General features: G+C 40.0%; 1 protein-coding gene across 1 annotated transcript in view; it reads right to left on the bottom strand.

Moving 5' to 3' along the window:
- The window catches only part of LOC108797605 (GDNF family receptor alpha-2-like), a 39923-nt gene that overhangs the window by 10696 nt on the left and 11517 nt on the right, over window positions 1-17710 (bottom strand). Inside the window, exons 2-4 of the mRNA XM_018569228.1 lie at window positions 4855-5127; window positions 2240-2323; window positions 644-971 (exon numbers count right to left, since the gene is read on the bottom strand). Coding sequence (XP_018424730.1) covers window positions 644-971; window positions 2240-2323; window positions 4855-5127 — 685 coding nt within the window. The remainder of the gene's footprint in view (window positions 1-643; window positions 972-2239; window positions 2324-4854; window positions 5128-17710) is intronic.

Here is a 17710-nt window from a genome sequence, read left to right as displayed (position 1 = left end):
GTCCTCAAGAAGCAGTGTTTTAATACTGCAAAATGCAACATCAATCATCATATTGTTGATCCTTTCCTATCAACCTGACAACTGTATAACTTTTGATTTTAAACGAATACCGATCTATATGTATAAATGTGGAGATATACTTTGGAAAGGCACCGTTGGAGATTTTTAAAATTAATTATGTATGCATTGGGTTGCTACCGCTTATTACCTTTATGAATTTGCTTTTAAAGCCATGAACAATGTTCAATTTCCAAGACTGTATCAATTGTTTAGGTGTTATTTAATTATACAAATTGGGTGATTTTAGAAAAAGAAATAAGATTTGATCCTAGTAGCACCTGTAAATGTACTATCTAGGATTATGGAAGTTTACATGATTTGCAGCCAAGTGCTATTGCACTCCAAAGACAATAATGGAACCTGGGGTGTCTGCACACTGTACAGATGATATATGCTTCTGCAATACACAAGCATGTGTGTAATGATTTCAGAGCTCATCTGATAGGGAGGAGAGACAGTCAGTTGTGTAGGAGCTTAGGTTCCCTGCTCTCTTCGGGTTTGGTCACAATTGTAACTGCTGCAAACCCCAAACAATGTTATTATAATAAAATTAGTTTTTTCATTAAGACAACACCAAACTCACTTGCATAAATTATTACTCAGACAGGTGTCACGGAGCTCCAAGCAGTTTTTCTTGACCTTTTCCTCAAAAGAACACTTAGGCACAATATTTTGTCGTCTGCGTTCTGCACAGTTACTTTCCTGGTTGCACTCGCAAAATAAAAGCCTCTTTGTAAATTCCATCGGCACTTTTTTAAAAAATTCTCTGAGATAATGGTGACATTTATGTCGGTCACAGGATCTGGCACAGTGCATTCCATAATCACTCCTTAATTTGAAGCACTTGCGGTTGGAACTGCAAATATTTGCTTCCTTCAAGCAACCATTTGTCTCTCTATATTGGGCACGATCTGGAAAGAAAGAGGGAAAACTGCTATGGACCACTATGGATGACTAAGTAGACAATGCTAAAAGCATTGAAGATTTAAAAAAAAAAAACTAAATACAAAAACTGCAACAACAGGTATTTTAAAATGCATAAATGTTCTATTAATTTACTATAATATGTATATGTAATAATTAATTTTAACATTGTTACTTGTATATGTGTGTCAGAGCATGTGCAGGTGCGGCAGCCCTGGCATTTCTCTGGATCATTTGACCAGAGACTGTATTAACAAATACATTGCTGTCCTAATTACTGCTCTGCTGGACAACTTTGTGAACTATATAAGAATGAAAAGGACCTCTGTGTACTGTATTATATTTGTTTTGAGCAAATTAATAAAATAAAATATTTAAGTGCCAAGAGCAATAAACATTTCCAAAAAAAAACAAGTCAAGTAAATGAAAAAGATTTCTATTTGGCATAGTTGGATCAGTTAAAGGGACACTAATCTCTGGAGTTAAATCTGAAAAATGCATTCTAATACGTAAACTCATAACAAAAATGTATCTTATTTGTGTATCACTCATCTGTAAATCCTCAAATCAACTCTGAATTGGTGTTGACACTGTCCTTCTTTCTGGAGGGTGACTACTTTTGTTCCCCATTGTCCCTGTGTGTTATAAAGTAGCCACCGCTCCAAGATCACTTGCGTGATGGACTACAATCTCACATTTAGTTTACTAATTTGTATTTAAGTTGTAGTCCAACACAGGAGTGAGCTTGGAGCGGTGGCTACTTTACAACACACACAGGGACCATGGGGAGTTAAAGTAGTCACGCTCCAGAAGGGAGGAAAGTGTCAGCATGAATTCAGAGATGATTTGAGGAGCTACCGCTGAGTGATACACAAATAAGATACCTTTTTGTTACCATTTAAGGTACTTGGATGCATTTTTAAGATTTAAGTTCTGAGTTTAGTGTCACTTTAAAGATGGCCGGGTTACTGAATATGCATAGCAGAGTGGCAATAATGTGTTAAATTCAGTAACCTTTATGCAATTAATGAAGTTTTAAGTTATTGTAGTTAAATTAGGTGAACTCTAATTCGTTCTTAGTGATTTTAGTACTTTACAAATTTTTGGGATTAAAATAACTAACCAAGCCTGGTTGTTATTATGTGTAAATGAAAATATTTTAAATTAGAAGAAGAAAAGCCCGATGAAAATATTTACAAATATTTAAATGAACAAATACATTGAAAATGTCACAAAGGAAAAAGATAAAATCTACCAGCAGCCAGATGAGCATGTTCATCTGCCCCCTTCTTGTCTACTTTCTCATCTACATATGGAGAGTTGTATGAATCCAGGTAACCTGTGTACAGAAAACAAAAGTTTAGCACAGGCTTAAATCTGCGGAGGGCATTTTGTCATGAGTTTAGGTTAATATAATAATGCACAATAAATCACCATGGCCAGAGAGGAAGCAAGTATTCCATCTTCCATGAAGTGTAGCTTACTTACAGTGACTGTGGAGCGGAAAAGTAGTAGGTTTTCAATACATGGGTTTAGCCATAGGCAAGGATAGGCATATAAACACTTTTCTTTACAGGTTACAGCAGCTTCTACATAGATAGTACTTCTCTGGGTTCTTTTCTTGGCTGATTTAAAGCGGAGAAAATCCCTTGCTTTTTAGAGTGTCATACACATAATTTAAAAAATAAACCACACCTCCAGCTGAATCACAGTGGAAGTATAGCAATAAATCGAAGAATAATACCTATAATAGATAAGCTCATGCAACGTACAGGATCCTTGGTCTCATCCTGAAGCACAGTAAAGAGCTGCCATAGGGCAGAAGGCACATTTTAGTTTCTCTTTGTTACTGGGGCCTGACATTATCTACCTTTATCACCAAGTGATCTCCTTCCCTGTTCATTGAGAATGCCCCAGTGGCCATCAAGAGTACTCTCACTGGACAGGGAGGGGGGGGGGGGGTTGGCCATTCAAGGAGCTTAGACATGATGTCAGGAAAAGTAAATCAAGGCAGCTTTTGTAGCTAATAAAAGTAATAGCAGGCATCTTGTGGTATCTCCTCTTAGGCAGAATGTTAATCAGATTGTGGTTGATTCCAGTATCTCAGAAAAAAACAGATTTGCATCTACAATAAGGAAAATAATAAGCTGATAAAATGAAGTGATACATTGTTTGTCTCAAGGATTAGCAATTCATTGTGTGGACAGGTTTAAGTTGAGAAGAGTTGTTTTTTCAATTAAACATTACTTTATTATAATCTCACCATTCTTTATTCTGCTGGGCACTGTGGACAAAACACGATGGTAAGTTAAACTGCAACAATTAAAGGATTTTATTTCTCAGGCTAAAAACATTTTTAGCAAGTACAGAAAATACTTGTTGGTCATACCAGAAATGAAGTCCCTCATCCCTAGTCACTCATCCCCATAATTCGCATAATATTTTAGATTGTAAGCCCTCAGGGGCAGGGCCCTCCTTACCATCTTGTCTTGAATTGTATTGTAACTGTAATGTCTTCCTTATATTGTAAAGCGCTGCGCAAACTGTTGGCGCTATATAAATACTATGTAATAATAATAATAATAATAATAATTCAAGCCCACCTATGACAAAGAAGCTGTCACAGGTCGGCTCTATTGATCGGGAAGTCAGCAAACACATACCGCCGATCACTGACTTCCCACTCTTCTCCCTGCAGAGAGTGGTGACTCTCCCCCACGGACGGGGAGGGGGCGTGCACAGCTGACTCTGCCTCTAGATAGACAGAGCACGCTGCCAAACAGCCAGCTGGGTGGATCTCGACAGCATTTTCGGGATCCATCCCAGCTTTGGCACTCTCAGCATATAGCCCGCTATATGCTGAGCCTTGGGTCACTCAAGGACACAGTATAAGGAGAACTATGGGCAAAAAAGGTTGCCCTGTAGTTCTCCTTTAACACTGTAAGCTGAATTTAAAGCACAAACAATGTCATCTTTTTTTCTGTAAACTAGAGAGGACACTATCACTAAACACTGTAATGGGCAGGTCACAACAAAAACCTTCACTAGGCTTGCAATGATTGACATTTCTGTAACATATCATTGGTAATTCTAGCTCTCCTAGCTTCTTTCAGCAACAAAAACTTGAGGTTCCAAAGATGATAACCCTGTAGCAAATCAATATGTTGGCTGGCTGCAGCAGCAAAGTCATTAGTAGCATTTTCAACCTCTTGGACAACAATGGGTGATAAATACATTGTCCTTGTTGGAAAATTACTATTGCTGGAGCCATTGAATACACCTCTTATGTCTCCCTACCCTGATAACAGCATTAACTTAATGTTAGGGAGCTTGGTGCCTGTGTTTGGGGAGGGGCAGGGGGTTCAAAGCATTAGAAATCATACGATGAACAGTATTGCATGTAAAGACTCCTGATGCACATCAGCAGCAACAATATTGGATGTAGCCATAATCCTGCACATACAGAGGCACATGCTTATGATCTGTCTTTCTATCTGCCTCAACATCTGTTAAGATGTTTTTTTTAGGTTTGACATCACAGTACCTCTAAAAGTGAATTATAACATATGTTTTTACATCTGGCCTAACAGACTAATACATTTTTTGTTTAATAATGGAAATTCAAGCTGCTTCACATGCTGGCTCATGTATATGTTTGATACAGTTGTGCCTTCTTCTGATTTACAATTGTTAGCGCTGCTCCATAACTAATGGTAAACAGGGACTTCTGCACTATTTTATCTGATATATTAATAAAATGGTTAATATGTGCATGACCATAATATAAAATCAAAATGTTGCTGAACTAAATTTCTAATGAACAAAAACCCAATGCATAGCAACCTTAAGTTGAGTGAAACAGAGACTCACCATAAACATAGTCTGGGTGAAGAGTCCAGTAAATATTCAAACAATGCTCTTCCTTCTTCATTCGTCGTTGACATTTGCATTGCATTACAGAGTTCTGGGAAAGAACCTCAGCTGCTTCTTTACACTTTACAGAATTAACTTGGTCCATGACATTTGTGCGGGAGCAGTTCTTGAAAGCATGGTAGCTGACCTTGCAGCGAGAATCTTGCAAACATTTCTCTTCAGCCAAAATGCAATCAAATGGTTCCGTAGAGTTCGCAGATAAGAAGTCAACTGTCAAAAGTCAATGTCATACTAATTAGCTGATTGCAAATTTATTTACCATTACCGTATGTGCACAATAGAAGACAGTCCCCCACCCTGATTGATTTTGATTGGATCTACAACACTAAAGCAATACTTTGGTAGGCACTGGAATCCCAGGGTAATAATACTAATGGAAAAGCTTCAAAGGCTTCCCATTTCAAGGTATTTTGTAGTGTTTCTTTTGACTGAATCTGTTCATGCTAATGGATAGAGCCAGACACTCCTAATCAACAAACCTTCGGGGAAAAAACAATTGTTTCTTTTGGAACAATAATTGTTGTTTCCTTCTGGATAAGCCACCAGTGAAAGCAGGTAATAACTGCCTCTCCCTGTGTGGCTGAGCTTTGTAAATCTCAGGAATGAAAGTACAAAAATAGAAACTAGTTGGCAGGTAAAATGTTTGTCATATATGTATTTGATCTGTGCATTTAGATGTTGGAGTTCAAAATCTCTCATCTGCATTCTGTTTGACTCACAACACACCTGCCCTATACTATGAGCCGCACTGCTTTTTCCAACCATCAACCTCACACACAGAAGGCCATATGGAAGAATCGTTTCCCATATATTCCCTCCAGATGGAAAAGCATTTGTTTACATAACGACTTGGTTAAACTGCCCTTATCAGGAAACAATAGGGTTAATTTATAACCTGCGATCGGTGTCTTGTACATATTTGCCCACTATTCTGTGAAAAGTGACCTTTGCTGATACGGCACTTTTAACAACAGGTGATAGTTTGTATTTCTGATCCAAATGTCTGCTGTTGTCAAAGTGTTAACTGTTAAGCTAAATAGTTTATTTAACTTGTGCTCATTTTTCATTCATCTGACATAAATGGAAAAGATTGCTTATTGTGTAACATGCCTCTTGTTTGAACACATTTGACTGCAGCTGTTCATAAGAAATGTTAAGGTTAATATAAAATCTCCAGGTGGTTCTTATCATTCTTTGTTTATTAAGTGACATTTGAATGGTTTTTTTGTTTTGTTTTTTTATTGCTTGTCAAGCTGTTTCGATGTACTTCTTGTCTGTGCTCATCCTCATTCAAGATATCCATACATTCTTATGTATTGTTTACTGGATGGGTGCAGAATTGTTGGATCTTCTCTTTATACAACTGCGTTCTATTGCTTCCATATTTCTGTGTTGTGGATTGAATTCTCAACTTGTGTTTTTATGCATAAACATCTGCAGAGTATCAATTCTCTGTTGCTTTCTAATTCTGCATGGAGGATTACATTTCCTGCATATTGCATACACACAAAACCAGTACTACTTGGATCCAGACTCAGCATTCAGTGTCCTTATTAGGGGAGGTCTGGGAACCTTTGGCTTTGGGACAACTACAACCAAATGTCCCTTTTTATAATAGATTTCTTAGGCTTAAGAAAGTCAACCATGCAAAGTGTACCAGGTTTTCAAGGGCATGGTAAGAGCTGGGTTCTTCAATAGGCCATGGTTTACAGGACATACCTACATCTTTCAGCATCAGCTTCCTTTGTGGCTCTTATCATTTGGTCATATGATATCTAAGAGCTGCACAGAAAGTTGGTGCTAGAGACTTACTTCTGCTAGAAATGGTAATGAAAGGTCTGAACAGGAAAAAGGTAGTTCTATATTGCTCAGCATGTGTCACCAACTGGGGGTTCCACTCTGATCGATATTTAAATGGTGAAGTATCTCTGAAGTAGCACATCAGTACTAGATTATGAATTCACATTGATTTTGATTTTTTTTTTCTATAGGTTGGAATTTAAAGCCTTACTCCAGCCAAAACTTTTTTCTATGTTTTAGCTTTGGATAGAGTAGGGAAGAATTAAAGGAGAACTATGGGGTCAGTGTTTTTCCCCATAGTTCTCCTTGGGGTAACGGGAGGACACAAACTAGCGTCCTCCCGTCACCCTAAGCTCAGTATACCGCGAGCTACAGCTCGCGGTATACTGAGACGCCGCACCTGGAGCGGATCCCGACTTAGATGACGGGATCCGCCCAGCTACGTGAGTGACAGCTGGCTCTGCCTATCTAGAGGCAGAGCCAGTTGTACACGCCCCCTCCCCCGTCCGTTCCGCCAGTCAGCGCTGGCAGATCGGAGCGGGGAGAGGGGAATCCAGCCCCTCCCCCTGTCACGGCAGAGAGCCGTGACAGGATCGAGAGGTGAGGGAACCCGGTATGTTTTCCCTCACCTCCCGATCTACTGAGCCGACCTGTGACAGTCTCATTGTCACAAGTCGGCTTAGAACTATGACGTGAGTGGAAATCACTCATGTCATAGTTCTCCTTTAAATCTTCTCTCAGGTTTAAAGAATACCTGTGCTTAGATATATAAAGACTGCAATTGCTGACCTATGTCTGAAAATGATAGTTGAATGGCTGTATTGATCTACTTTCTTGGTCTATCATGACTTGCACATTATGTATTTATCCATTACTCTGGAAGAAACTGAGGAAATCTGCACATAGACTATAGTAAAAGATGACAGAAATCAACCATTTACCACTATCCAAAAATGACTGTAGTTGAGCTTTTAGTATTCCCCTACTACTGTCCTCTGCACTATTGCAACAGGCCCAAGCATTGTCAGTACCAATGACCTAAAACTTAAAGACCTGTGCTTTGCCAATTCAGTGGGGAATAACAGGTTGCCCTTAACTTAACCTGATTCCTGTACTGCATAGTTGTTCTGGGTGAGTGACTCAGAAACTAGTGGGTTAAAATAGCAGCCAAACAAGGAAGTCATCAATAGCAGCCCTCATATATTTCCTATAAGAGAGATATTAGGGGTTGATTTACTAAAGGCAAACAGGCTGTTCACTTTGCAAGGGAACTTTTACTTTGCAGGGGACGTTTCCCCTTTGGTTTAGTAATCGAAGCAAAGCTGTTTAGACTTTCATCATCCAATCATGTGCAAGCAAAAATACTGTTTTAAATTGTTTTTGCACATGATTGGGTTTTTTTGCAAAGTGAAATTTCACAATATTTATCAAGTTAAGGGAAACTTCCCCTGCAAAACTCTATACTCAGATTTAGAGCTAGTTGTTACTTGTCAGGAACTGAAATACATGCATTCACCAATAATAATATATTTACTATGTTTTACTGTATTGTTCAGAGTGTAATTGGATGTCCAAACATAATCTAACGGCTCTCTACAACATTTGTCACCTAATTCTCACATAAATTTGAAGAGAATGGAGAAAGGGGAGAGGGAGCTCCTTAGGCAGATTCTGCTTGCACTACTTATCTTGGAGAGGTTGGAGCTCTGTTCAAAGTGTACAATCAATGTTCTCCCAATAGAGTGGACTTCTACCTTACTCCGCGGACATGATAACATTGCCTGATTTGGCCAAAAAAGAGTTGGGTTAGATGGAAATCAGGTCATGTCTAAGGGAAATTTTTAGGAAATCAAAAGGGAAGGGTTAGAATCTCTGATTGTCTTTATTGTGGTCTGTGTCCACATTGGGGACTGGGGAGAGTCAACCTCTCCAGTTATAGCTGGCACCAAGCCAGAAGGTGGAAAAATCTATAGTTTGAGTGCTGACACCAAAACAGTAGGGTAAGGAAAATCTCCCAATGAGGTGAAATCACCCTTCACTGTGGAGAGATTTTGACTCCTGAGAGGAAATCCTTCAACAGGAGACACAGACAGCAATAAAACCTCGGCACAAAACATAAATAGATAATTGCCCCAATAAGGGATATTCAATGGATGACCCTATACAAAAACATTTTTATTAACATTCGCAAAGGGCACACTAAATCAAAAACCATCTGAAAAAAAAAGTTTAAAACAACTAAAGACTAAAATAAACTTCCCCTAGGAAACCTGATAATTCGACAACTTGTCGTCCAATCATCCGCAAAGTATTGTGATTTATAGCTGGGCTTGCCAAAAGCTTGTTTTCTGGACTTTTACAAACCATTTTTATTCATGAGATGTCTTTACCATTGTTGAATATTAGGTAAGTGCCAAATTGTATTCATGCAAAATATGAAACAAATTGCCACCATATAGTTTCCTGGGTCACAAGCACTATATATATGGGCAGACAGAGTGTAATGTTCATTCTTACAGTGCAATCAGCACAATTCACTATACATACATGTTCCAAACATTGGGTGTTCAGCCAGAATGTGGATACTTCCACAATAAAGTGCAATCAACTCTGTCCGCTTAGCATATATATCACAGACATGAACTGTGCAGCCAAACTATGGTGTTGAACAAGTGTCGTTAGCCCAATCCAATCAGTGTGAGTATCCACAGCTTGTAAAAGTAAATATACAATCCACAACTTGCCTGCAATCTACCACACCCAGCATATGTATAAGGCTGGGCACACACCTTACAACCATCGCAAGACTTTTGTCTTGCGATGGTTGTAAGGTACTTAAAAAAACGTACGATCTGCCATGTTGCATAGGCAGATCGTACTTGCGATGATCGCAAGCCACGCCCCTTGAGGGGCGGGCTTCCGATGACCGCAATGCCGAAGGGCAGTGTGCGCTTGCGCACACCGGCCCGTACGGCTGTTATCGTACGGACATGCCACAAACCCGCCGAACATCGTACGATGCTCGGCGGGTTTTCAAACATGTCCGTAAGTTTAAAGTCGTGCGACCTTACAGTAGTAGAGGTCACACGGCTTCCACACACCTTACGATCATCGTACGATCGCGGGATTTCCCGCGATTATCGTACGATAATCGTAAGGTGTGTGGGGACCCTTAGTTCCTTTTTCATCGAAGTGTGTGGTGCACCAATCACAACTGTGGCAAAAAACACTCTATACCTGTACACAGGGTGCACCAATCGCAAATGTGGCAAAGAACACTCTATACCTGTATACCTGGTGAATCATAGGGTACTGTGGCAAAGAACACTCTATACCTGTATACTGGGTGTACCAATCACAACTGTGGCAAAAAAATTTTTTTACCTGTATAGCTGGTGCAACAATTGCAACTCTGGCTAAGAACACTCTATACATGTATACCGGATGCACCAATTGAAACTGTGGCAAAGAACACTCTATACCTGTATACCCAGTATAGAGTGTTCTTTGCCACAGTTGCGATTGCTGCACCATACACTACGATGGAGGAGGAACTTATATACACAGGAGGGGATTTATCAAAACTGGAGCATACAGAATCTGGAACAGTTGTCCATGGCAACCAATTAGCCTTTCTCTGCAGTTTGTTCAGTTAAAAATTAAAGATAGGTGCTGATTGGTTGCCATGGACAGCTGCACCGGGTTTTCTCGGCTCCAGTTTTGATCAATTCCTCTCAAAGTTTAGAGGGTGTGGGTGCGTTCCATCGCAGGCGACTTACAGATTACATGTTTACGTATACTGGCTGTGGATACTCATACCAAGTCGATATTGCTACTTAAGGTGGCCATACACTTTACAACCATCGCAAGACCTTAGTCTTGCGATGGTTGTAAAGTAATTTAAAAAACGTACGATCTGCCCATCCGATGACCGCAATGCTGAACGGGCAGTCCGGGCACACCGGCCCGTTTGGCATTTGTCTCCCGAGCATCATTCAAACCAGCCGAAAATCGCACGATTTTCGGCTGGTTTTCTAGCATGCTCCTTAGACAAAAGACGTGCGACCGTACAGTAGAAACGGTCGCACGTCTTCATTCACGCTGCACGATTCTCGTACGATCGCGGGATTTCCTGCAATTCTCGTACGAGAATTGTGCAGTGTATGGGCACCTTAAGTGTGTCCTTTGTGCATGTTAAGAACACTTTGTTGGCATTCTCTTTTATTATTGCTTTGAATCTTCCATTACATATCCCTTATTGGGGCATTATCTATTTCTGTTTAGTACTATGCTAGGGTGGTCTATTTCTGACCTTGGATGGCCCTACATATACAATATGGTCACATCCTTTTTAAAGTAATAAAACTTAACAAGGGAGCTAACCTTTCCTCACTCTATCCAAAACAAAACAAATGTTCTTTCCTCTGCTTGTTTTTATGTTTCTGCAGTTATCTTTGACTGGCCAGGATGTTACACATCTGTAACCAGCATGGATAAGCAGACCTTATGTTTCTTATACCTTCTCTATCAGCTCCCTTCTTCTAGTCTGTATGAATTATATTTAACCATTTTGGCTCACTTTTCTCTTATGTATCAACTGCATGAAACAAAAAAACTTGAATAACCACTATGGACATAGCAGGCATTCTTCTTTCTGACACTTTCCTCCCCAGGGCTGTTTGCCTTTAACGGTCAATTCTAACTGCTGTATTTTCAAAAATTGAAAAGACATTGCAGAATATTATTATTGTCAAGTGATTTTAGCTCCAACTCCACAAACAGAGTCTGCCTAAGAATCCAGTAAATTAGGCAGATTATATAAAACTCCCTAATATGAACATGATGAGGCTAGTACTATTGTTTTGTACTTACTAGTCTTATTAGTCTCCAAACAACTTAAGGCAGGACTAACTATGAAAAATAATCAATGCACAATCTGTACCATTATGTTAATTAGTATCGCTGTAAATAATTAAAACATATGGAAACACTATTGCAGATTGTGGTTGATGAATAACATATCAGGCACCATAGATGCATTTCTAAAGAGAATGGTGTCTGTCTGTTAGTGTGATATGTAGCTAGCAAGGCCCCCTATGAAGGCATTGAATAAGACTGCTTGGTTCACTCACATTATTATAGACAACAATAATAATTAATATAGACAACAAGGTCACACAAAAAATAAAAGTAATTCAAGTGAAGTCTGCAGATGTGTTGCCAGCTATTTGACACGTGCACCAATACTCAAAAGAACCAAACAGCTAGCACACCTGAAATATGCATATTTACAGCCCACCTCCAGGATAAAGATAACAAAAACTGGGTGATCAAAACTTGTTGCAGCCTCTAACCTTGTAGCTTACTTAAAATGTACAGTTTTGCAGTCTGATCAATGGAAGAGAGGAGCCTGAGGAAGTGCTTCCTCCTGCTTGCAGCAGACTAGTAGCAACTAGTCTAGGGCTGATGCTCAAGGATGTTGTTTTATGACAAGAGGTACAGCTTTTCTGAAAAATTCTACTGTTTTATATTGTGACATGTCAGGACTGTACTAATGCAAACTGGTAAAGTTACTGAAAGGTCCACTTTAAACTCCTTGAAGGGCAAAGGGGTTTCTTAAATAGCAGGCACAAACTGAATGTGCATTTAGTTTAATGAATACAGTAAACAATTTTACTTTCAAAACCCAATTATGTGCAGGACATATTAAGGAAAGCAAGGTTTTGACTTTCACATGACTGGATGATCACAAAAGTATGATCAGCATATGACCTCTTTGCTTTTACTCTTTGTCTGCAGTTAAAATGCAGATATGCACAAACTGAATGAGGAATAATGCTTAGTGTCTGGCCAGCTTAAATCTTCTCTAAACACACTGTTTAGTAAGAATCGGCTTGTTAAGAATAAAAGCAAAGCCTAAACTGACCTTAAATACAAGATTAAGAATAACTAGGTTTTGCTAGAATCCTGTAATCGTGACATTGAAATTAGACAATAGTGTTAGTTTTACACTGAACATGATTACAAGAGGGGGCGCAAGTATGACCTAGTCACTGTTCTGCTGCATTGTCCCTAAGGCTGGGTTCACACCTGGGAGTTTTTCAGCGCTGATCGAAGCGCTGAAAAACGCTCAAACAGTGAAATCCCATACTTCCCTATGGGCATGGTTCCCACCTGGGCGTATTTCAGCCCGTGGAAATGCGCTGAAAAACGCCCTACACCCAAACAAGTACAGGAGCTTCTTTGGGGCATTTTGCCGCACGTTTCCATTGGTATTCCCTAGTGTGGCTCGGGGTTAACAAAGCAGTAACCCCGAGCCACACTCGGAATACAGCTTAGTACTTACCTTGTCCGCGATCCCTGCTGTGTCCTCCGGCTGCTGCCGACTTCCGGGTTCCGTCCCTTGTGAGCAGCCGCGTCACAGGGGGGTGGAACCGGCGGGAAGTTTAAAAGTTTAAAAAAAAAAATTTAAATATAGAGAAAATAAAGGAAAATTGTTTTTTAAATCATACTGCCAGTGAAATGCGCGTTTCACTGAATGGAAAAGGTGCTAAAAAAACGTGCCTATGCTACGCCCAGGTGTGAATCCAGCCTTAGACTATAGAGAGGGCCAGGACCTGGCTGTTGTGTCTGGTATGGCTGGCTGAACAAAACTGCAAATCCTTTGTCTAGTAAAGCTGTTCACATATATGTATTTAAAGTGTGTATTTAGCTGTCTGTGTGTTATTCCGCTTTAAGGCTCATTCACATTTGCCACTTGCGTTTTTATGCTGTGATCTGTGTGCAAAATCTGTCAGTCTAGATGCTTTGTTTAGGCTTCTAGATGCTCAAAATGGTGCGTGTTTAGGCGTGTTTAAATGCTTATGCGTTTAGATGTATCTGTCCTTTGTCCATTGAAACAGTCCATTGGAGTAGCCACTGAGATTTCAGCCAATTAATGTGCCTTGCATTTACATGTATTTACCTGGGTTTACGTGTGTTTTGGTGCATTTAGAAGTTAAAGAAGATCTCCACAAAAACTTTTGATTAACCCTTGCAGTGGGGCTACCCCCACACTGCAAGGGTTGAGTGCTCATTTGTGTCAAGGGACAAAAATAACATTAATATACTCACCCAAAGCTCTGAGCCGGCCAGCTGTCTCAGCGCTCCCTCCAGCCTGTCTCCTGTAGCACATTGGAATCTTCCTCAGCATCCTCAAATCTATACACTGTGTTTAGACGTTGATGATTTACAGGACCTTAGACTGTTGCAGAGGAGGGGGAGAGACACTGGAAGGGTCTAAGAAGAAGCCGGCTCAGAGCAACGGGTGATTATAACCTTTTTTAGTGTGAATGTAGCCTTAGCCTTCAGCTCTTTTTAATGGGTTAAGGGGTTTTAATATAGATGAATTCACCAACACTTTGATATCTTACTTCCCTTTGATTTTGCCACCCTTTAACTTGCCTTATACAGTTCCAACTATTTCTTGCTACTTACATTAGGCTAAGGGTAGGCTATTGCCACTCTACATCTGTTTTTTGTATCCTGTAGATCACATACCTTTAAATGTTAAAAATGTTTTGTGCCTAATCATATCCCTATTCCCCTGTCCACTTACTCCATTATTATCACAGTACCCTCTTGTTTTAATGTCTCTAGTCAACATAATGAGTATACAAAGAAAAAAAGAGAGTGTAGTGTATTATTGTTATTTGGCCCAAATTTCCAACTCACAGAACTAAGGGATCTGCCTTTCAACATGTGCGAAGACTATATGTCACGAGACATGGATATAGTAGATAAAGGTGTGTATGTGAAATAATGTAACCTATTAATTAAACATGCCATTATAATATGTGTAGGTTTATGGAAAGACAGAGTTACATAACTTGGCTAGACTGGGCCTGCACAACTTCTGTTTAGATGGATTAAATAATGTTTATACTCAATCCTGGACTGTAAAAATTACAGTTGAAAGTTTATTGGTTGCTATAGGAAGATCATTTTAGCACACTTTTTAAATCATGCCCAATGTGTTTAAATGTATACGCATATTCATTATGCCCAACAAAAGGTGGAATGTGTATGATATGAGTATCTGCATATTCATTTATAGGGGCACAGAGAAACACTGTAGAATACACCTGAGAAATTCCATGTTCTACCGTGTTTCCCCGAAAATAAGACACTGTCTTATATTTTTTTTGCCCCCAAAAACCACACTAGGTCTTATTTGCAGGGGATGTCTTTTTTTTTAATGTGCAGCAAAATCTACAACAATCTAAAGTTATCTGGTGTCACTCCGCCTGTCACAGTAACTGGCGCTCTAGAGGAATATCGGCTAATGCGGCTCTGCTCCCTCCGCAGCTTTGCATTCTACAGCGCCGGCTTCCTTTGCCACCAGGGACAGCGGTACCAGCGGTGCAGCAGTGGGGACATCAGTGGACAGCGTGGTAAAGTACGGCACCATCTACCGGTACACATTACAGTACCATTACATTAAGCAGTGTCTTCGGGGGACAGCAGTTTGTGAAGAAAGGTACTGGAGTGCTCCGTGTCACCGCGCTGGCTGGGGGGAGTCCCCTGTCATCCCCTTAATACTGTATGTCCCTGCAGGCTGATACCATCTCTCCTGCAAGTTCCCCCTCACATGCTACCGCCGAACTAGGTCTTATTTTCAGGGTAGGTCTTATATTACAGGAATCTTGAAAAATAGTGCTAGGTCTTACTTTCAGGGTAGGTCTTATTTTCGGGGAAACAGGGTATGTAGTCATATCTCGCCATGTTTAATGGAAACTGTATGGTAGGGCCAACTCTTTCAAACTTGACACATCATCTAAAGAGATTTCCACTCAAAACTATTAACTTTTCTTTTTGTGGAGTTTTATGGTGTTTTGTATGTACCATAGCACCTCTATACCTCTATAGTACCAAGTACCTCTATACTCTCCCCCATATAAAAATAAAGCATGGTTAAGTTCCTTTGCCAGTTTCCTTTGCTGACACCACGTGTTTCTCCTGACTTGTTGTGTGGTGTTGGTGATTACTGTACAGTCAGAACAACTAAAAGTTTGGATAACAGCAGTACCAGCAGATACTACATGAGATTATTAGTGGAGGGAATATTTCTTTAAATCTCATCTCCAATGGTAAATGTGGGCTAATATGGGGCTGCAAATGTGGTAGAAAACTAGCCATATACCCAGCATTATTCACACTGATATTGGGTAGTTGGGATAATATTGCACTATGGGCCTTTGTTTTTGTAAGAATGGAAGTTTGAAGTGAACACAGGTACTCTTGAGTTACCTTACCTTACCTAACCTTATACGTTAGTATTTTAGATCCAGGTTTATTGTGTTTCACCTCGAACCATATATATGGGGCAAACACATCACAATTTCCACAAATTATGTGATGGAAACTGACAGAAAATTTCCAAGATATTCCATAAAATTGAGTCAGAAGTTGATAAGCTTTTTATCATTGGTCCAAATTTGTAGTTATATTTAACCCACACAAGCACACTCTTTGTTGGGCAAAAGTGATCACACATAGAGATGCCTGTACAGTTGGACCTTAATTTTATTATAAAGATGCTTGGCTAGTTAAAGTTCTCCATCTCCATCAGTACTAATAGTATAGAAGATGGACAGTAGAGAGATAACATTTGTGGTCTTCAGGCCAGCTCTGAACATTTATGAACAATTCTAAAGTATTTCACACTAATATAAAGGAGACAATTAAATCTTTCTACGTTTTGTTATACCTTGCAACATTCTTAGATGGGAAAGAGGGACAACTTTGAGAACAAAGTAAGTAGGCAATGGATGCACCCCTGCCATGCCCCCAGTTACATGGAAAATAAACAAATAATATGCAAAAAAAATGATTCCTTGAACCCACAATACAATTTATCACCACTCATTTAATAAGCCTTCATATTGGCTTTTCAAAATCGCAAATCGACTAATTTAGAGACTGGATAAACATTTTAGTGCATTTCCATTCTTCTGGTCAATAAATAATACATTTTTATAGAGGTCTGTACTTCAGACCACAAGGAAGGACAATTGAGGAGGAAAGGAGGACAAATGGATTAGGTTTCAAAAGAGTGACAATCCCTCCAAATCAAGGACAGCTGGGCAGAGCCGTAGCTAGCTCCTTTTGCGCCCGAGGCAAGAACAGAAAATGGTGCCCCCCAACAGACGACGTGAGCGGTATGTGACATCATGCGCCCCGCCTCCAGGAAGGCGGTGCGCATGCGCAGAGTGCGCATGTGGCCAAATCCAAAATGGCATAAAAATTTGTTTCGTTTGACGAGACTAAAGAAAACATTTTTCATTGCCGCTCCTCTTCTCCCTGCCAAGCCGCCGTGCTGCTGTGTTGGCCGCCTGGTGCTCCTGTTGCCAGTGGTGCCCTGTGCTCGCCATGGCAACAGGGACAAATGGGGCGCAGCCAGGCCGGCCCTGGCTACGCCCCCTCTCAGCTGCACCTGAGGCTAGTGCCTCACTCGCCCCATAGTAGCTAAAGCCCTGCAGCTGGGAGCTATAGTTTTGGAACATACAACTGAAAAGCTATTATGTAAAATATAATTCAATAAAGCCTAACTGTTCCTCTACAGCTGTAATCCATTGATATTAAACCAAGTTTATTTCTTCATAGTTTCAGCTGTTGACTTCAAGATCCTTTGGAGAGAATTATAGGCATATTCCTTAGAAAAAAAAAAGGTTTAAAGTGTATCTATACTGAAAACTGGTCTGGGGCTCCGTTTAAGAGATTTCCCCTCACTTTCTGTTCTTGGTGACAACCTAGGGTTGCCACCTTTTCTTCAAGTGAAACCCGAACACTCTAGCGCCGCACGCGGCAATTTTTTTTTTTTTTAATATAGAGGAGAGGCAGCCAGGGGAGGGAGTGATGAGACCAGCTAGAGAGGACTACAAATCCCAGCAATACATTATACAGCAATACAAAATAATATGAAGCTACATACTCTGTGTTGTTCTGTGTTGAT

The sequence above is a fragment of the Nanorana parkeri genome, unplaced genomic scaffold, assembly GCF_000935625.1.
Source record: "Nanorana parkeri isolate BGI_ZX_2015 unplaced genomic scaffold, ASM93562v1 scaffold1306, whole genome shotgun sequence".
NCBI classification, from domain to species: domain Eukaryota; kingdom Metazoa; phylum Chordata; class Amphibia; order Anura; family Dicroglossidae; genus Nanorana; species Nanorana parkeri.
Note: the sequence above shows the minus strand (reverse complement) of the source record. Positions and strands in the feature narration are given on the sequence as shown.